The 21,711-nt window shown below is 42.0% G+C and overlaps 1 protein-coding gene across 3 annotated transcripts in view; it reads left to right on the forward strand.

Annotated features, from left to right (window-relative positions):
- The window catches only part of LOC129869074 (fibroblast growth factor 13-like), a 19,933-nt gene extending 5,224 nt beyond the window's left edge, over positions 1-14,709 (forward strand). Inside the window, exons 1-5 of one of the 3 annotated variants that reach the window (XM_055943563.1) lie at positions 4,779-5,602; positions 7,496-7,606; positions 7,813-7,916; positions 10,754-10,952; positions 11,488-14,709. In XM_055943563.1, coding sequence (XP_055799538.1) covers positions 5,398-5,602; positions 7,496-7,606; positions 7,813-7,916; positions 10,754-10,952; positions 11,488-11,630 — 762 coding nt within the window. In that variant the 5' untranslated portion in view covers positions 4,779-5,397 and the 3' untranslated portion in view covers positions 11,631-14,709. Of the gene's footprint in view, positions 1-4,778; positions 5,694-7,495; positions 7,607-7,812; positions 7,917-10,753; positions 10,953-11,487 lie in introns of those variants that run through there. The other 2 variants (XM_055943565.1, XM_055943564.1) reach the window with 2 other exon arrangements.
- The last annotated feature ends 7,002 nt before the right edge of the window (positions 14,710-21,711 follow it).

Here is a 21,711-nt window from a genome sequence, read left to right on the forward strand (position 1 = left end):
TTCCCCCAGCGCTCTCCACCTCTGCTTCATCAACACAAAAACAATAACAACTGCCGTGGGGCAGAAAGTGGCTCTGTTCCCCCCTACTGCAGAATTCATCTTTAAGGGGGGTGGATTGCTTGGCCTCCCCTTTATTTCCACGGCTATTGTGGGAGTGTTGTAGTCTATGTAATGGATACCTGCGATCTATTTGATGTTTAGATCAATTCAGCCATGAAGACATCAATGTCACAGTCCATAACATTCACACTTTACAGTATATTTAATGCCAGGGTGAATAAAATGAACATTTGCCATAACAAAGGATAGACTTCCAAGCCAGTATATGACATGTTATGTTTGTAAAGGGTTTCCCTTTCCTTTTCCTGCACATCAGCGTAGGCTACAGTGGCCCAGTAAATGCATGTTTTTCCCCGATCAGCGATACCTTGGGATAAATCATTAACGAGCGTTTCTAAAGTCATAATAATGGCCTTCCATTAATGCTCTATAATGATCTCCTATCACAACCACGTGCACAGATTTAATGGATGGAATGCCTTTGAGAATTGTCGGTTTAAACTTCGGAAAGTCCTCTTCCCTTTCACTGTGCATATCGGGCAAGTGCTGAAACATTAACAAAGGACTCTTCCTTGGCGAAGCATGACTTTCCCTCTGCGGAGATCAGCGTCAGGTACGCTCACTTAAATACATTTTATTGTTAAAATATAGAATCATCTTTATGTTTTTAAAATAAAATAGTAAAAAATGAGTTTTGGGGGGGAGGAGGCCCCGATTTAGCTAAAAAGTATCGTACTTTTCCCATTCAATTCAATAAAATATTAGGCCTAGCCCACACTCTTAGCAAAAAGGGTTCCAAAAGGGTTATTCGACTGTCCCCATGGGAGAACCATTTTTGGTTCCAGGTAGAACCCTTTTGGGTTCCATGTAGACTCTCTGTGAAAAGGGTTCTTCATGGAACCCAAAAAGGTTATATGTGGAACCAAACGGGTTTTTACCTGGAACAAAAATGTGTTCTTCAAAGGGTTATCCTATGGGGACAGCCGCAGAACCCTTTTAGGTTGTAGATAGCACCTTCCTTTCTCAGAGTGTACTGAGCCTACATAGCCTAATGCTCTTGTTCGCACACTGTACGTTGAAGTAGTTTCCCCTCCTGGAGTGCCTGTTGTGAGTATGAGTGCTGTCCACGGTGCTGATCTTAGAGTAACGGTCCCTGTCCATTGTGCTGAGCTCAGAAGTAACATCCCTGTCCCTGGTGCTGATCTTGTGACGTTTTTGCTCACGGTGCTAATGTAGTGACATTCCCTGTAAAATATAATTGAATAGATATTTCATAGAAATAGTTTTGTCCGTTTGCGCTGTCCAAGGTGCTAAAGTTAAGTGAAGCTCCCTGTCCAAGGTACTGAAGTCATAAGTGACACTCCCTTTCCAAGGTGCTGAAGTTACAGATGACGCTCCCTGTCCAAGGTGCTGAAGTGACATTTTGTTGCTTTCCTGCGATATTTGATGTTAACATTTTTTATCTAGTCACAGTTTAACTGTTGTTGTTGGCATGGGTGAGGTTGTTATTTTACTCTTGATAAGAGAAGGCAAGAATTAGGTCATTCTAAGTGTGAGTGATTCTCTATGAACTGCAGGTGACGCAATTGAAGAAATTATATGTGTTAAGGGCCTTAGAGAGGGCAATTGAACACCAGAGGAAAGTAAACAGAAAATCAAAACAACAGTGCCACTAGTATAAACCTAGATTTATACCACGAATCAAGCAACTTAAAGGGCTTTAAAGTGGGGTTATAATTTTATGGAAATCATTCATCCAAATACAAAGAAAGTTGTAATAGGGGGAAGTTATACTCGCCTACGTGGACATTTTATTTCACACTAGATCTCATGAAATCTCAATCGAAGAATATGATTGATTATTCTTTAATTATTCATCCAAATAAAACTAGGAGGTGCCATTCTTTGATCTTTGAACTTTCATTGACATGAAAGGACCTATAGGATATATGGCGCCAAATCCGAAACCACAACTACATTTAAATGCGTTTCAATCTGATGACGGATGTGGTTATTACCTGAGTGAAGACAGGCAAGGCATTGAACGTTAGATAAATGTTACCTCAAGATGAAGACCTATACCATAGTCCTTCTGGAAACCGACAACATCTCGGTTTATGTTCTCGGCGCTTCGGGAATGCACCAATTTCATTAACCTTTTGGAAAGTATATTATGCAGATTCATATCACATGACCACATCCCTGTTGGAGAGGGGACAGGGAGCTGAATGAGGCATGATCTGCCGCAAACAAGTTAGTCTTAGCAGAAAACACTCAACTGGATACAACTCCCTCTCCTGATTATTTTTGCGATGAGGACATATGCCACATCAGAGCTATCTATATATATATCCCTGGATTTATACGATACAACGTTTTCTTGAATTGTTTTTTGGATCAGCGTCTCATGCCTTGCCTGCCAGATGCTTATATTCAGTTACCTGTTTCTCCTAATCAATTTGGACAAGACTCCTGTCTATTGCGCAATTCATACCGCAGAGTTAGGGAGGTGAAAGGAGTAATGGAACCACTAGTATTCTGCCAGCAGCACAAATTATGGCGTCACTTTTTTATATGGTAATGAGGAAACCTTCAAAATATAAGCCCACCACTTTTCAACATCATTTTCATTCAGCCATGCAGCCATCAATGTCACAGTCCATGACATTCTCCATTTACAGTATATTTAACGCCAGGGTGAATAAAATGAACATTTTCCATAACAAAGGATAGACTTCTAAGCCAGTATATGTTTGTAAAGGGGTTCCTTTACCTTCCTGCATATGAGGTTGAAAAGTGTCCTTTAATAATGAAATGATATTTAAATATACATTTGTTATTTATTTAATGTAGTGGTGGGCACCAATTTTGATAAGTCGACGTGATATCGATATTGTTTGATATCGATACGAGCAAGGCGTATCGTGATATTGGTTTATTCCTCAGTGTTCTGTAAAAAAAGCTTACATAACTCGTCCTGCATGCGCAATGCCCTCCAACAGACCTTCTCACAGGCTGCTTCTCATTCTTTAGAAACCTAACACTAAAACAGGCTCCTTAGCATACTTAGTAGCCTGCTGATGGGCCATCAACTGTGGATGGGGTTCCCATTGTATTTAAAACTGTTTATGTAGGTTTATGCCACCATAACACACCTGGCCCAATGGGAACTCCACAAGCAGTTGTCTGGACTATACAGAAAAGTGAACATTCAACCCAGCCGCAATGTATTATTCTACAAACCGACATATCCATTCTGAATCGAAAAATGCAACTGATGTCGATATAGATTTTCCATATCGGTGCCCATCATTCATTTTATTCATTTATTCAATGAGTGATTGAAACGAATCATAGACCATGCAGACCATGCATTTTTAGCCTCAACATTTTATGAAATGGGGGACTGAAACTAATGAGTGTATCCTAGTGTGTTAGAACGGGAATTAACTGACGCGTTTTATCAAATAAATTGCAGTGGTTCTCAAAATATTTTCTCTTTCGACTGTTATTGTGGATTGTCTCACGTAATTCACTTCAAACTCAGAAAAATGCCTTTGCTGACCTTCATAGATAATCACCATAATGTAAATTGTAAATGATCTTGTCTCTGTTATTGTTTTTGAAAACGAGTTGATAGACCTTTACTGTATACTGCTAACCTTGTTAGATAAGCAACACATAAAGGCCTGTAACGTGTAAATAATTGTGTCCATTGCTGTTCTGAAAGTGTGTTTATACTGTGTACTAATAGCCCGGTTGATATTCATTACGTTTAACTTGTAAATAAACACAATTTTCATTTTGAATACAATGTTTGCAAGGTGTGTTTGTTTTTCGAGTGTTGATAGTTCCGTGTGTATATAGGCATTGACTTCAGGACCATGGATAGCACCAGATCATTGTAAGGCGGTTTAACCTACAATGTTCATATTAAGTAGTTGAAATACTGAGGGTTGTTAATAGAGGTAGTCTTCATACATTTCAGACCCACATTTCACGACACAGGTACTCTACTTTTTATCTACAGCCAAAAACGTCTTCGGTGTTTCAAGTACAGCGTCATCAATGAATTGCAGTGCATTGGGGAGGAAGAGAAGAAAGTGCTGCTGGGTATTTAGACCACAGTCCCCCATTAAATGGCACCATATATAGATAAACTATATGATATATCTTTCTCTATAAGCCAATATGTAATTGCTGAGTACCAATGGATTGGTTGGAGTGGAAAGTGCTGCTGGGTATTTAGATCACATTTCCCCATGAAATAACACCATATATAGATTCTACAGACCCCACTGAGTAATTCCAATCCCCCTTTTACCTCGGCACATTGGATCGTTTTTTCTATATAAGCCAATATGTAATTCATACGCAGTGTATGGAGAGGGTGGAGTAAGGAGTCACTAGCACTCTGTATTAAACCCATTGCCCAGACCAATTTAAGTTTTGCAGACTCTATTGAGTAATTCCAGTTACATATATTTGTATTTTATTAAAAGTGTATTTCTTTAAATATAGTCTACACAATAGCTTTCAACATACCAGTATTGGTGTAAACCTTCTAAAGTGGTTGCAATGCTGTGAAAAACACTTGTACTGCACTAGATTGCTAAATATATATATATATATTTCTCAAGTTTAGCGTGTCTTTGCAGGGGGACTCTTATTTTTACATTTAAAAAATCTGTGCTCTTGCAGCCAGCATAATATCCTGCTGCTAAGAGAACGGTAATAGGGGAACCTCTGCACCAAAATGAGGCTAGACTCTCTCTCTCTCTCTCTCTCTTTCTCTCCTCACAGCATAACATACATGATTTTTATACCTCATGACTTTAACAGCTTCTCTTTACCGTAAGCCATACTGTATGTGGCATTGGCTCCAACCCGGAGGAGAGGATTGCTTGTGGTTGCTGCATCAATGGCACACACAACTATGACAAGAGTTGTTTCATTGACTGAAAAACAATTTGAGGACTGCATTTTTCTCACGCAGAGCGGACACATCACAGCCATTGTGTGCATGCAAGAGAAGCTGCGGTGATCAACAACAAATCAAATGTCTAAATTGGAGGGACTAGCTGTTGATTCACAGCTGAATGTGCCCAAGGTTTTTCCGCTTGGAATATCCAGGATCTTCTTTTCCAGCTTTGACAATTAAAATGTGTAGGCTAATATAATGATTTTATTACACGCTTGAAGGCTATCATGGATTATTTGGTTGACTTAAAAACAATACTACAAAGACTGCATTGGATAATATTCATTGTTTGGTGAGCGGAGGATCTCGAATTTTCTCCTGGGACGTTTTGTCATCACCAAGCCGCCAAGCTGGCTATGGCCGCGGCGATCGCCAGCTCCCTCATTCGGCAGAAGAGGCAGGCGAGGGAGCGGGAGAAGGCGAATGCCTGCCGCTGCGCAAGCAGTCCGGATAATTGCAAAGCAGGGGACAGAGGACCCTGTGAGAAACCGAGCAAGCTGAACGTGTTCTCACGCGTCAAACTCTTTGGCTCTAAGAAACGGAAGAGAATAAGGCGACCAGGTGTGCTCTTGAGTGTGATCTTTCGACTTAACACAAAAAAACGGTCATCATAACCATCATCATCATCAGCGGTGTAGTGATGCCTGGAGAAGTGGGTATACTTTCATTTTGCTAATAGTTTCCCAAACGGTCAGCCCGGCGAAAGGAAAGGTGCCCTGTGTGAAAAATTCTATGAGAAACAGTGACATACACTCTGAATGACCTAAAATGATGAATCCCATATTGGTCTTTCACAGCCAGGCCAACCAAAGCCGTACTGTGCAATTAGGCTAATTGTAGGCCTAATATTGAAACAGATAAATGAGGCTGTCAGAAATGTACAGGTTTAGAATTTTTCCCATTTTCTTCATGTTTTTGGACTTTTTTAATAGAAAAAAACCTGACAACATTTGATGTTCTAAGTCGATAACAAACCTTAAACCACATCAGGAGACCATTTTTGAGGTTTGGGAAAAATCTAAGAATTTTAGATTTTTAAGTGTAGTTACCCTTTAATTCAAGTGTGCAGGCACCTAGCACTGTTGTTTGGTTAGTGGTGTTTCTGTAGCACATAATATGGAGTTTGCAAAAACAATTGCCAATGCATTGATGCAAATAATCATGATATCATTCTGCTAGGTAGGCATAGGCTACTTTGTAGCTATTTAATATTTAATTGAGAAGGTTTATAGGGAAACCTTTTTCGTCTACCAGAAGCCAGTTAGACCTATCATCACCATCGTAAAATTTTTCCAGTTCCTTAATTGTTGAAACCTGGATGTTTTACTTCATATTACGAGGCATGTCTTACCTTGCTTTAAAGTAGCCTATAGCCAAAATCCCACCATAGAAACATGGAGGCAATTATTTTATAAAGACTTCCTCATTATGCGTTCTCCTGTTCTATTGGTTTTCTTTCCACTTTCTTTCAATGTCTAGCAGCCAAAGGCATTATCCTAGTCATATTAGCATCCCATGATAGTTGTTGCATCTTTAGATCTCCCCTCTTTCTATATTTCTGCTCACATGTGCAGTGCGCATTTTTACAACTGTATTTATCCGCAAATTGCATTTCGGAACATTTGCAAATAGGCCTACCGCTGCACCTAAAATGTGAACAAATAATAGTTTACCAACATTTTAAGATAAACATTCTGATCTGTTCCATTAGCCTTATTCATTGATATTGGCACGTACCTCCACCACACTACTTTGATACGCAGCGTGGGGACTACGAAGTGAGTATACGCAATGCCCGCTGAAAAATAAGCCGGTATACCCTTCACTACACCCCTGATCATCACCACGAACACCAACAGCACCACTTCTATCCCACCACTCAACACTTTAAAATGTGAAGACCTTGGAGTAATGACACCTCTGTCCAAAGGGGGATGTTATAGCATAAGAAAGACAACCTTATTTGACGACCTATTCCATCAAACTCTGGTGATCCTGCAAGTCCATGCACTCATCAATTCATTACCTCACTCGAACACTTAAGACACCAGCAATACATTCCGTGTCATTATCGGATAAGTGCACAACACCTTCGCACTTCCATGCTTCTGTTGTGCATGAAATTATCATCTAAACAAGAATTACATTCAAAATACATTGTACCGTATCCAGAAAGCGAGTGCACCTGTTTTTGAATCTATGAATTAGCTTTTTCCCCTTTTTTTTTTGCATGGCCGGTCACCACGATCCCAGGTACCCATCACACTGTCTGGGTTTGTGCCATAGTGTGATGTCTATGGGATGCCTGAGGTTCTCCCGGAAAGTTTACTACTGACTGTGAAGCAGTGGCAAACAAGTAGCATTGGACTATAGACTTGGCATATGTCCAATCTCTCCTCTCCTCCTCTCTTCCCTCTCCTCCCGTTCTCCCGTTCTGCCCTGTCGTCTCCGCAGAGCCCCAGCTCAAGGGGATAGTGACAAGGCTGTACAGCCGCACAGGTTTCCACCTTCAGATGCAAGCTGATGGAACCATCAATGGAACCAAGGACGAGGACAACAGCCATGGTAGGACTATGTGCATTTGACTGTGTTTTTGCCTTTAATTCGTGCTGATTTCAGATGATTGTTATGTAGAATTCAAGAAGAAATGTAGGTTTGACTTTTTTGCTCAACATTTCCTGTAGCTGTATTTTCACTATTACATATTGAGTATAATGTTTCTCTTATACAGTATACTACGCACACTCTCTCTTTTGTATTCAACATTGCAGCTGTGTTCAACCTCATTCCTGTTGGGCTGCGAGTTGTGGCCATCCAGGGGGTTCAGACCAAGCTCTACCTGGCCATGAACAACGACGGCTTCCTGTATACCTCTGTGAGTCTCCTTCCTTCCCAACCACAACATTGGGTCTCCTACACGCTACACACAGGTTGTACAGTACATTCGGAAAGTATTCAGACCCCTTGACTTTTTCCACATTTTGTTACATTACAGCCTTATTCTAAAATGTATTAAATAAATGTTTTTCCTCATCAATCATCACATAATAACCCGTCCGGCCAAACTGAGCAATCGGGGGAGAAGGGCCTTGGTCAGGGAGGTGACCAAGAACCCGATGGTCGAGGCCTCCCGGGTGGCGCAGTGGTCTAGGGCACTGCATCGCAGTGCTAACTGCGCCACCAGAGTCTCTGGGTTCGCGCCCAGGCTCTGTCGCAGCCGGCCGCGACCGGGAGGTCCGTGGGGCGACGCACAATTGGCATAGCGTCGTCCGGGGTAGGGAGGGTTTGGCCGGTAGGGATATCCTTGTCTCATCGCGCTCCAGCGACTCCTGTGGCGGGCCGGGCGCAGTGCGCGCCAGCCAAGGGGGGCCAGGTACACGGTGTTTCCTCCGACACATTGGTGTGGCTGGCTTCCGGGTTGGAGGCGCGCTGTGTTAAAGAAGCAGTACGGCTGGTTGGGTTGTGCTTCGGAGGACGCATGGCTTTCAACCTTCGTCTCTCCCGAGCCCGTACGGGAGTTGTAGCGATGAGACAAGGTAGTAATTACTAGCGATTGGATACCACGGAAAATTGGGGAGAAAATGGGATAAATAAAAAAAATATATAATAAAAAAAAAAAAGAACCCGATGGTCACTCTGACAGAGCTCCAGAGTTCCTCTGTGGAGATGGGAGAACCTTCCAGAAGGAAAACCATCTCTGCAGCACTCCACCAATCAGGCCTTTATGGTAGAGTGGGCAGACAGAAGCCACTCCTCAGTAAAAGGCACATGACAGCCCGCTTGGAGTGTGCCAAAAGGCACCTAAAGGACTCTCAGACCATGAGAAACAAGATTCTCTGGCCTGATGAAACCAATATTGAACTATTTGGCCTGAATGCCAAGCGTCATGTCAGGAGAAAACCTGGCACCATCCCTAAGGTGAAGCATGGTGGTGGCAGCATTATGCTGTGGGGATGCTTTTGAGCGGCAGCGACTGAGAGACTAGTCAGGATCGAGGGAAAGATGAACGGAGCAAAGTACAGCGAGATCCTTGACGAAAACCTGCTCCAGAGCGCTCAGGACCTCAGACCGGGGCGAAGGTTCACCTTCCAACAGGACAACAACCCTAAACACACAGCCAATACAACGCAGGAGTGGCTTCGGGACAAGTCTCTGAATACCCTTGAGTGGCCCAGCCAGAGCCCGGACTTGAACCCGATGTAACATCTCTGGAGAGACCTGAAAATAGCTGTGCAGAGACGCTCCCCATCCAACCTGACAGAGCTTGAGAGGATCTGCAGAGAAGAATGGGAGAAACTCCCCAAATACAGATGTGCCAAGCTTGTAGCGTCATACCCAAGAAGACTTGAGGCTGTAATCGCTGCCAAAGGTGCTTCAACAAAGTACGGAGTAAAAGCTCTGAATTCTTATGTAAATGTGATATGTTTTTTATTTGTAATACATTTGCAAAAATTTCAAAAAAACTTTTTGCTTTGTCATTATGGTATATTGTGTGTAGATTGATGAGGGAAACAAGCTATTTAATCAATTTCACAATAAGGCTGTAATGTAATAAAATGTGGAAAAAGTCAAGGGTTCTGAATACTTTCCAAATGCACTGTTTATCACAGTATAGTAATTACCTGTGTTACTGAGCTAGTTGATTGCATTGAAGGTCACCTTAACCGCCATGTTAATTATAGTTAAGAATCATTTGTTGGTGTGAAAACACAAGTTGGTTTAATTTGTTATTGAGAGGGCTGGTTTGTATTCTGAAAGAGTTTCAAGTTACCATGGAGACACATGAGTATGGAAATGCTAACTTTAACCCTCTCAAGATGTTATTGTTATAGTTTTGGTAAGGTTATTTAGTCATCTGGATGGATATTAAATTTCAAACACTTTAGATTCATAATGTTTATTTAAATTCCCTAAAGCATAGTATAGTCTTTTGTGTGTGTGTGTGTGTGTGTGTGTGTGTGTGTGTGTGTGTGTGTGTGTGTGTGTGTGTGTGTGTGTGTGTGTGTGTGTGTGTGTGTGTGTGTGTGTGTGTGTGTGTGTGTGTGTGTGTGTGTGTGTGTGTGTGTGTGTGGTCACCATGAACATTGGTGTTGCTGGATATCTCTTGCCAGAATGTGGTTTTGTATCGATCTTCACCAATGAAAGTATTGACCTTTATCTGTCAATTGAATGAGTCAGTGTTTTCATACGGTGCAGTTTAAAAGTGACAATCTGAGCAAGCTGTGAGAGTGATGGATGGCTCGTGGTGGCTCCAGAAATCTGAGATTCCCATCCTAGGCTTATTCACATAGTATGGCAAGCGAGTTCAATTCAGATCATCAGTCAACTGAGGTCTTCGCATTGTAGATTTGCTGTGCCGGCCTATCCTGACTTGTACGCTGTGCACGTAAAAGGTTCCCAAGCATAGAACTGGAATTGGTCCCAACTGCATTTCAGCTCAGTCTTCTGTGCCGCTTTGAACCGATTCTGTCAGTGTTTCATTCCAGTTAGTTGTTCCATCCCTTCTGTCGCCATTTACTCCCCTTTGGGCATTTGATATGAATGGATAGCCTAGGTGAGAGTGAAATGGCTGAAACTAGGTGGAGCTTTCTTTCTGTCTCTCTCTCTCTTTCTCTCGGTCTGTCCATCTCTGTTTCCTCTCTCTTTATTTTTTTCTCACATACACACATTCCCACTCCTGTCTTTCTCTCCTCGCTGTCCCCCCTCTTTTAGGAGCACTTCACCCCAGAGTGTAAGTTCAAGGAGTCGGTGTTTGAGAACTACTACGTGACCTACTCCTCCATGATCTACAGACAGCAGCAGTCAGGCAGGGCCTGGTATCTTGGCCTCAATAAAGAGGGGGTCATCATGAAGGGCAACCATGTGAAGAAGAATAAACCAGCGGCCCACTTCATCCCTAAACCACTGAAAGGTAAGTGGGCCTTTTTCTGCGAGGCTTTGTGTATCTGTGTTGAAGTCTGTTGGTGGGAACCCTGAAGTGGCTCAATAGAAAGACTATTTGTTGTGTTTTACGGAAGAATGTTGGTCAAAAGCATAATTAGTGTTGGGGAAGCTACTCTGGAAATATAGTTTACCAAGCTACCGGTTACTTCACACCGGCAGAAGTAAAGTTACACTAAAGCGACCCTTCAGAAACACATTGTTGACTTAACTAAAGTTACTTTGGAAAAGTAGTTCACTACATCCAAACTACTTTCGATGCCGATAAAGAAAGGAAATTCGGGCCTACTTTTTGCAAAAGAAGTAGTGCGTAGTTCCAGTAGTTAACTACACCGCTAAATGGCAAACAAAGTATTTAACTTCTGTAAACACCACCAAGATTTGAATGTAGTTAAACTACCACCAAGCTGGAGCAAAATGTAATTACTACTCCCCAACACATAATACACATAACCAGACTTTACCTTTACCAAACGTGATCTCCTCTCTGCCTCTTTCTCTTCCAGTTGCCATGTACAGAGAACCCTCACTCCATGACCTGACCGAGTTCTCCCGCTCGGGCAGCGGTACTCCCACCAAGAGCCGGAGTGCGTCGGCCTTGCTGAACGGTGGAGGGAAGACACTGAGCCAGAACGAGCAGTCCACATAGCTGTGGGGATCAGCCTCGGGCAGAGGGCGGCTCTCCCAATCGTACAGTAAGCAGACTCAACTGATCCTCGTCAAACTGAACAGGTGGAGAGCAAGGACATTAGCTTAGTGTGTACTGAAACCACTGTGACAGACTATGACATCATCAATGAAATAAATCCATGAGCTTCTGTGGGTCAACTTTGCTATGAACTTTGATACAAAAGGCCTAAACCGTTTTGCTGGTCAGGAGTATATATTCTTCCTTGGATTATTCTTGAGCATATGTAGCGTATTACCCATGTATATCTTTCTCCAAGGGTCTTGAGAGGGAGCGTTACTGGCCATTATTTATGTGATCGGTCGCTTCCATGCCTCCTAAAAAAAGCTATTTTTGGGAGGGTGTTTGAGTCCAAGAAAAGTGTACATATCTGCAAGCCTTCTGCCTCGGTCTGACTATCTGCCATATGCATTGCTTGCCAGCCATACCCATTGCGTTCAATTGTTCCTGTGTACCAAAGACTCAAACCTGTTTCTCTGGTTTTGCTGAAGACAAAAAAAGTCGGAAAAACTGTGGACTAATCGTACTACATACTATTTAGAACATACTGCTTGGCAAAAATGTATACAATAAGTAACACATTTCAACATACTAGGCTCACTCACACTGAAAATGCCTCATCCAATGCGTTGTTTTCCACCATTCATACATTTTGGTACAACTCTTCCCCTTATCTGATTATCAGCTGTTGCCAAACACACGTTGGTCTGAAAATATATTTCTCTTCCCCGCCAATAGCATGTAGCGAACTCGCACTAGATGAAACGTGAAATGACTATGACATCGTGGCATTTAAAGCGTATAACATTTTCAAAATTCGACACACTACAGAACTTTCTTTCGAACGCAAGTAGACTATGAGTAGGCCACGGGTAATTGGACACGGCCAATGTGTGGTTTATAGGGGCTTGTTTTCACAGACCCTCTCTGTTTATCTATATTATTTAAATAGTCAGTTTCCATCTTCGGTTATTACATCCGAAAGCCTAACTAGAGACCTCTTGAGTTTTGGGAGATCTTGTCGTTTGAATAGGCTACTTACGTCAACCCTTTTACAGCACCGTGTCATTAGTAGGCTCCTTTTCCATTCTAGATGACATAGCAAACCATGAACGTACTTTCATATTGTATTTAGATGTGTTTCGTCGTTTGTTTACGTGTATGTGTATTACGTGCTTGCTTGCGTGTATGTGCAAGGATAATAACCTAATCCTTGATTTTTATAATGTACAATCAATTGGGGATTATGAGTGAAATTGAGGGCTCTTCCAGGTAAAATGATTGTATGTATTCTCCTGCATTGTTCTTTCCTTCCCTGGGGCCAAATGCACTGAACAAAAATATAAATGCAACATGCAACAATTTCAAAGATTTCACTGAGTTACAGTTCATATAAGGGAATCAGTCAATTGAAATAAATGCATTAGGTCCTAATCTATGGATTTCACATGACTGGGAATACAGATATGCATCTGTTGGTCACAGATACCTTTATAAAAAGGTAGGGGCATGGATTTAAAAATACTGTCAGTATCTGGTGTGACCACAATTTCCCTCGTGCGACGTTACACATCTCCTTCACATATAGTTGGCCAGGCTGTTGTTAGTGGCCTGTGGAATGTTGTCCCACTCCTCTTCAATGGCTGTGTGAAGTTGCTAAATATTGTTGTGAACTGGAACACACTATCATACACGTTGATCCAGAGCATCCCAAACATGCTCAATGCGTGACATATCTGGTGAGTATGCAGGCCTTGGAAGAACTAGGACATTTTCAGTTTCCAAGAATTGTGTACAGATCCTTGCGACATGGGGCAGTGCATTATCATGCTGATACATGAGGTGATGGCGGCGGATGAAGGGCACGACAATGGGCCTCAGGATCTCGTCACGGTATCTCTGTGCATTCAAACTGCCATCGTTAAAATGCAATTGTGTTCGTTGTCTGTAGCTTATGCCTGCCCATACCATAACCCCGCCTCCACCATGGGACACTCTGTTCACAACGTTGACATCAGCAAACCGCATCGCCCACACGACACCATACACGCTGTCTGTTAATTGCCCGGTAAAGTTGAAACTGGGACTCATCCGTGAAGAGCACACTTCTCCAGTGTACCAGTGGCCATCGAAAGTGAACATTTGCCCACTGAAGTCGGTTACGACGCCGAACTGCAGTCAAGACCCTGGTGAGGAGAACGAGCACGCAGATGAGCTTCCCTGATACGGTTTCTGACAGTTTGTGCAAACCCACAGTTTCATCACCTGTCCGGGTGGCTGATGATCAGATGATCCCACATGTGAAGAACCCGGATGTAGAGGTCCTGGGCTGGCATGTGAGGCCATTTGGATGTACTGCCAAATTCTCTAAAACAACATTAGAGAAATTAACATTCAATTCTCTGGCAACAGCTCTGGTGGACATTTGCACGCTCCCTCAGAACTTGAGACGTCTGTGGCATTGTGTTGTGTGACAAAACGGCACATTTTAGAGTGGCCTTATATTGTCCCCAGCACAAGGTGCACCTGTGTAATGATCATGCCGTTTAATCAGCTTCTTGATATGCCACACCTGTCAGGTGGATGGATTATCTTGGCAAAGGAGAAATGCTCACTAACGAGGATGTAAACCAACGTATGCACAACATTTGAGAGAAAGAAGCGTATTTTTGTGCGTGCGGAACATTTCAGGGACCTTTTATTTCAGCTCACGAAACACGAGACCAACACTTTACATGTTGCGTTTATATTTTTGTTCAGTAGAGATGCTGATGCCTATCATTTGGTATGATTCATTGATTTATTGACACTATTATTGCATGGGAGACTGTGGACCTCTGGGAACTAGCAGCATGATGTACCACTGTAGGTCTAGTGTTCTTACTATCTATCTGTTTTGGACCCCGTGCTCCAGTCTGTACCAGACCACAAGTGAATGATCCATAGCACAGACACACGTTTAATCTGGAACCTTCTTCCAGTTTGTTATTTGTTGTTCTAATGAAAATGCACTGAATAAAATGTTTATAAGGAAATACGATTTTGCTTATGCTGTCCCTCTTTTCCACTTGTTGATACTAGTGGCCCCTCCCCAGCTATGAAAGGGTTAAACCGCTGTCATCAGTGCTAATACTGAGACTACAACATCCTGGGTGGTGTAAAATGTCCATCCATCTATTATGGATGGGCTAGCTAGATCATCTTCAATGAATCCCTAGGGAACTGATACACCCCTCTTCTAGTGGTGCTAAAGACTGAGAGGCCATTAATATTGATTTTAATTCCTCACATGTTGAAATCCAAGGCCATCTCAGCAGGAGGGGTAGCCAATCACGCCAGAGTGGAGCACAACTCTAGAGCTCTGCTTGAGATGGGATAGACCTCAGTACAAACAGCATTATAAATGTGAGTGCCCACAAACCGAGAAAGAGACAGAGGGGGTCAGGGGAAATTGTGCAGACTAAAATAAAATATTGGCAAAAAAACAATGTTTGTTTTATTTTATTTGGTAGAGCATGTCTATTTGCCACAGAAATAAAGAAATGTAGTAATGTGGGGAGAGCCCTTCTGTGCAGTGAGGGTGGAGAAAGCATACAGATGTAAGATCTTAATTTGAGCCAGTTTTCTACAGCAGGAATAAAATCTTACAGCAACAGGAAATGTGAACTATTATATGGATTATAATTAATGGGCATTGTTTGTTGGGGTTGATACATTTTTCGTTCGGGCAAATCAAGTCTGACATTTTAAAATGGAAATTACAACTTTAGAAGCTTTTTTAAACCTTGAATACACTATAAGTTAGCATTTCCTGCTGTGCAGGAAGATTCTCAGCAACAAAAGAATGATCAGATTAAGATCATGAGTTGTACATGGTCAAAACCAAAGGGACTAACTGACACTCATGAAACAGGAAGTACCACTAGGCAATAAACCTCCTGCATTGGAATTGATTATGGTATTGATGACAACACAGAGGACAGTGCACATCCTTGACAACAATCGATAGATGGACCTCGAGCCCTGGGTTCAAGGATAAGGTTAACATGCCAGAGCAGTGAATAATAGCCCCACTCTTATCAATCGCTCTGGAGGGGTCAATGAAGGGTCAAATGGTAGTGAGAGGAGAATGTTATTTACTTATATTTCGAAGGGCTCAAGTCAATCTGTAAAGCTGAAGCGTTAAAGACTCGACAATAGAAATGTCAAGGTCATTTCTGATTGAGCCGACATTATCCAGCGGTCACCGTGAACGCCGTCTCCGCCAGCGTGGAGAACATTGCCTTTAACTAGGCTTTAGCGCTGCGTTTCCGCGCTCCGGATTGAATAGAGCCTCACGTCAATGAGGAGGCCCTCTAGATGGCCACACCACAATGGCTTACTTCAATCAATAATTGCGTACTTTATTTGAACAATACTTTCATAGATTAAAGGGCCGCACTGTGTGGTACTCAACTTCCGAGCTGTTACTAACCACTCATTTTGCTACCCGTTGTTATGTTTGTTGGGAAACCCTTTTCAAGTCACACACTTAGCCTCAGGATAAAATGCATTACTGTCTTAGTATCACGTGAGGCCAACTCTTTCCTCAAATCTCATTTACAATCTTATGATATAAAACAATGTTGTTTGGTATTTGTGTGAGTTATTCAACAATATTGATAGATTCAAACGAGAAACTTACTGTGGCCACAGTGCTATTACCGCAGACATGTGACTGGCTTTTCTGAGGATATAGAGCAGACAGCTAGATTTTATTGAAGGAATTTTACTGAAGGCATTTTACTGAAGGCATTTGACTGACACCTGAGTCCCAATCAGTGCAGGGAATGGCTACATAAAGTATGTGGACACGTGAACATCTCATTCCAAACTCATGGGCAATAATATGGAGTTGGTCCCCCCTTTGCTGCTATAACAGCCTCCACTCTTCTGGGAAGGTTTTTCCCAGAAGCACGCCGCCATTGGACTCTGGAGAAGTGAAAAAGCGTTCTCTGGAGTGATGAATCACGCTTCACCATCTGGCAGTTCGACGGGCAAATCTGGGTTTGGCGGATGCCAGGAGACCGTTACCTGCTCCAATGCATAGTGCTAACTGTAAAGTTTGGTGGAGGAGGAATAACAGTCTGGGGCTGTTTTTCATAATTCGGGCTACGCCCCTTAGTTCCAGTGATGGGAAATTTTAAAGCTACAGCATACAACGGCATTCTAGACGATTCCGTACTTCCAACTTTGTGGCAACAGTTTGGGGAAGGCCCTTTCCTGTTTCAATATGACAATGCCCCCGTGCACAAAGCGAGCTCCATACAGAAATGGTTTTTCGAGATCGGTGTGGAAGAACATGACTGGCCTGCACAGAGCCCTGACCTCAACCCCATCAAACATATTTGGGATGAGTTGGAACGCCGACTGCGAGCCAGGCCTAATCGCCCAACATCACTGCCCAACCTCACGAATGCTCTAGTGGCTGAATGGAAGCAAGTCCCCGCAGCAATGTTCCAACATCTAGTGGAAAGTCTTCCCAGAAGAGTGGAGGCTGTTATAGCAGCAAAATGGCGACCAACTCCATATTAAGGCCCATGATTTTGGAATGTGATGTTTGACGAGCAGGTGTCCACATACTTTTGGTCATGTAGTGTATGTCAGAAACAAAAAATGTCAGAACATGGGGTTCTGTCAAGGTAGAGATGGACCTCACTAGAAACAAACATCCTACTATGATATAACACATGATTGATTCTGAATCATTGATTGAATTGAATTTAGCCTAATAGGTTCAAATGAAATGGTTGTGGTTAGCCTACACAACAGGCAACCGATGTACGGTCTTGTGTTGGGAACATGACAATGACTTCTTGTGAATCGAGTGGAATTAATTCTCCATGGGACACACTCCTGAAGGAACGCAGATGTGTAGCCAAGATTTGAGAGGAGTTCTGCAGCAGCCTCGCCATCGTCTGTGAGTACCAGAGTCGCCATCTACTGGTGAACAAAGGGAGCCACCATTCCATTTAAATGGGAAATCTACATTTAAAATAATAACAAAGCGCCTACCCCAGCCACTTTCGGTAAACAGCTGGGGGATGGGGCTGGAAAAATGTCACCCCTTTGAAATTCATAGACAGAGCTATGGATGCAAGGACTGACCATCCATGATATTACAATTGCAGTCTTAATCATGTTTTGAGGCTATGCATTGTTTACAAGCAAAGAAGTAAAACGAGCTTATATTTTGGGTTCTGATTGGGTTAGACAGTTGAACTAAGCTCACGAGGCCTTTCTAAGTTATATTCATCAAGAATAAAAGGCTGTCTAGCGTAAGAGAAAGCAATGTATGTAGCAAATGCAGATTGAACCTTTAATGTAGAGACGCACGCCGACTGGACAAGGCTCTTTTCGGTTTAACTCCTGCGTCCTCTCTCCTCGGTCTACTTTCGCCTCCTTTTGAAAAAGGTCGAAGGTAATCGAGGAGAGGCGGCTAGGAGACTGAATGTGGGCGAAAATGCGCTTGTATGAAATGAAAAGCTCCTTCCTCACTGAGCACACACTGGTTGAATCAACGTTGTTTCCACGTAATGTCAATGAAATGACATTGAACCAATGTGGAATAGATGTTGAATTGACGTCTGTGCCCAGTGCCCACTCGCACATCATCAGGCAAAAGATGTGGGATTGGGATTCCAAAATAAATGTGAAAAGTGATAAAAACAAATTAAGTTAGTTGTGCAAGACATTTTGGTATTAAGTAGAATATCGTTTTTAATATCGTATTTAATATCGTTTTCTCCTACAGTACAATACAACATCTGATTCAAAGGGTGATGGAAAAGGTACTAAATGATCATACTTGAGTGAAAGTAAAGATACCTTAATAGAAAATCAAGTAAAAGTGAGTCGCCCAGTAAAATTCTACTTGATTAAAAATCGAAAGTAACTGGTTTTAAATGTACTTAAGTACAGTGGTGGAAAAAGTACTCAATTATCATACTTGAGTAAAGTAAAAAGTCAACGTAAATGCTATACATCAAATTCCTTATATTAAGCAACTCGATGGCACAATTTTTATTTTTTATTTTATTTACGAACAGACAGGGGCACACTCCAACGACATAATTTACAAATGCAGTATTTGTGTTTAGTGAGTCCGCCAGATCAGAAGCAGTAGGGATGACAATGTGTTATATCGATAGGTGCGTGAAGTGGACCATATTGCTGTCGTTCCTGAGGATTCGAAATGTAACTAGTACTTTTGGATGTCAGGGAAAATGTATGGGAGTAAAAAGTACATATTTTATTCATGAATGTAGTGGAGTAAAATTAGTCAAAAATATAAATAGTGAAGTAAAAGTACCAAAAAAAACTACTTAATTAATTAATACCTTAAAGTATTTTCAGATATCAAAAGTATTCCGCAGTAGGATACACTTGTGCTTCCTCTCCAAAAGGAGGCTATCGAGGAAGGGAGGACCGTTTTCCATTTGTCTGCTAACGAATTGACACAGTCCTCGACCACTTATTGGTATCCGGGTCACGGAGGACAGAGAACAGAGGACAGACTTTTGCCCAAATGAGAAAAGGCCACAGTATGGCCATCTGTGCACTTCTAGAATTTGTTAACCCCGTTATTTGTTAACTCTCTCTTTCTCTCCCTTGTTAGTCAGTGTAATGATTAGGGCTCATTCACTTGTTCAAAGGTGCAGTAAGAGTTGTATTTGACACCTGGTTGTTAAGGATTTCTGCTGTGGTTTTGGAGTGTGGAGTCAGGGCTTGATTCATGCCATCTGGGTAACTGTCTGTTCAGGTCGACTAACGCCCACCAACAGGGTCATTATCTCACTGCAGTAGAATCCCACTGGACAGCCATATCATTCTGGTTTGAGATGTGTCAGGGCCACTAGCGGCCATTGTTGAAAACAATGGTAGGATTAAGTTGGGTTGAATCAATTTTCACGGCAGAATACAGAAAAAGGAACAGTCACACAGCCATGGTTGTTCACTCCTATATAGAGGGATTCAATAGAGCAGCTCCCCTCTCTTATCTGCCTCGAAATTGCCTTACCTCAACACATACATGGAAACAAGGACCCAGGCCAGTGCTATCCTTCCAGCAGAAGTTGCTTCTTTCATTTTGTCTATGGGGAAGTCATTATGGATTCATCAGGAACCATTTTTGGTGGGACAGAAAATTTGAAAAAAAAACTGGATGTTCCTGTGTTTTATATTTCCACACTACGAGATTGGAATAATACTGTGAAATTGTGAAAATGATGATAACGCCCTTTTAGTGTAAGAGCTGTTTGAAAAGACCGCCTGAAATTTCAACCTGTTTTGGTGGGGTGGAGTTAATAGACCAATAAGAAAGAGAGCTCCAAACTCTCTGCCAATAACAGCTCGTTTTCAGTATTCCCCTTCCCATTCAGACCACTCGCAGACAGTCCTAGCAGAATTCTTATTTGAGGAATTTCTCTTTGCTAAGAAGCTATTTTTGTTTGTTTTTGACCATTTTAATTGAAAACAATTACAGTAAGGTACTTCATTGTTACCCAGAAAGGATTTGATTTTGAGATAAAAACAGCTGCATTGAACCTTTAAGATTGAGTACCACGCTCAAGATAAAGTCAACCATAGTGCACTAGTTTTAGCTATGCAGCAGAGGGCACTCTCTTCTAATGTAAATGTCCATTTTCTGTTACCTTTTTTACTACTATTTTGAATAGTACAGGTAAAGTGTAATATAAATGGGATAAAATGATATGTGCCATCATGTAAATAGGATGACATGTCCAAAGATTGAATTTATTTCTATTGAAAACAAACCCACAATCGTCCACAACCTGGTTGGATTACTAACGTTTTTAAATCATAGTTAGTGTTGCGAACCGCATCATAATACTCTCATCATCTCATCATAACCATTCATGGAAAAAGACAATAGCATAACAGAAGTAGCCAGTAGGCGGCATAGTGCTTTCTCGCTCTGTCCCGTTTTGTGACGAGAGAGGCCTCTGATCTATATAATTTCTCTCACATCTCCTCTCCCCTTTTCATCCATAAACGGATAAATAATCACCTAGTCAATCTGTCAGCCATTCAACTGTTTATTCTCTTCTGTCAAGTGGTAGGCCCACTGTAGATTGATCATCACGATGAGCAAGACCAAAGTTATTTGTATAGCTGTGTGGGGGACATTTGAAAAGAGACAAAAACAGCAAGAGCTCCTTTTATAAGGGAATGGGACACCACTACTTTAACACCCTCCCTCCTCCCTCCCTCCCCCTCTTCTTCCACATACGCTGTATGATCAGATCCTTGATCTGTACTTTAAAAAGAAACCTAAAGTCCAATATCGTTCTCTTCTAATGGCTCATATAATGCAGGTTTAATGTGCCATCCAAATTCTCACAAAGGCTCCTTCTTAGTATCTCCTCATAAAAGCTACTGGCCCAAATAGAATCTGTAGTCTTAAGTCAGTGGCCCATTGTCCTGTATGCTTATATTGGGGATCTTGTCATAGGCTCCTCCAAGGTACTGTACCCTCTTCTCACTTTTCTCCTCTGCGATAAATAACTTTTAGAGGGCAAAGGGTTTGGGGATGGTGAAATACATGGACAGATTTTGTGGTAATACATTTTTGGGGTAAGGATTATGTTTGGGACAGGTTACAAGAATGCATGTACAGTGTTCAGTTTCCGTTTTACAAACCTCATGGCGTACTGCAATTGTTCAAGTAATAGTCTGTGCATTTTGTCGTTGGGTAATGTGATGTTAGCTTGTTCAGGTTTTGTCAATTGTTAGGTCATCGTCAATACAGGACTGTCTGTGTTTATGGATTATAGTTTGTAGTATGAATGGCAGGTCATTTGATAAGGGATATTAGAGATAGGCTGTATCATTGCTGTCACTGGCAGACAAAGATCTCAATACTTTTAGTCAACAAACTCTGAGCAATCACGGGTTGGATGACACATCACTGATAATGTACATGACGGATACAATGTACTTTATTTGACCTCTGAACTGGTGGGTTTGCTGAAATATAGCG

This window comes from Salvelinus fontinalis, chromosome 13 (assembly GCF_029448725.1).
Source record: "Salvelinus fontinalis isolate EN_2023a chromosome 13, ASM2944872v1, whole genome shotgun sequence".
Lineage (NCBI taxonomy): Eukaryota > Metazoa > Chordata > Actinopteri > Salmoniformes > Salmonidae > Salvelinus > Salvelinus fontinalis.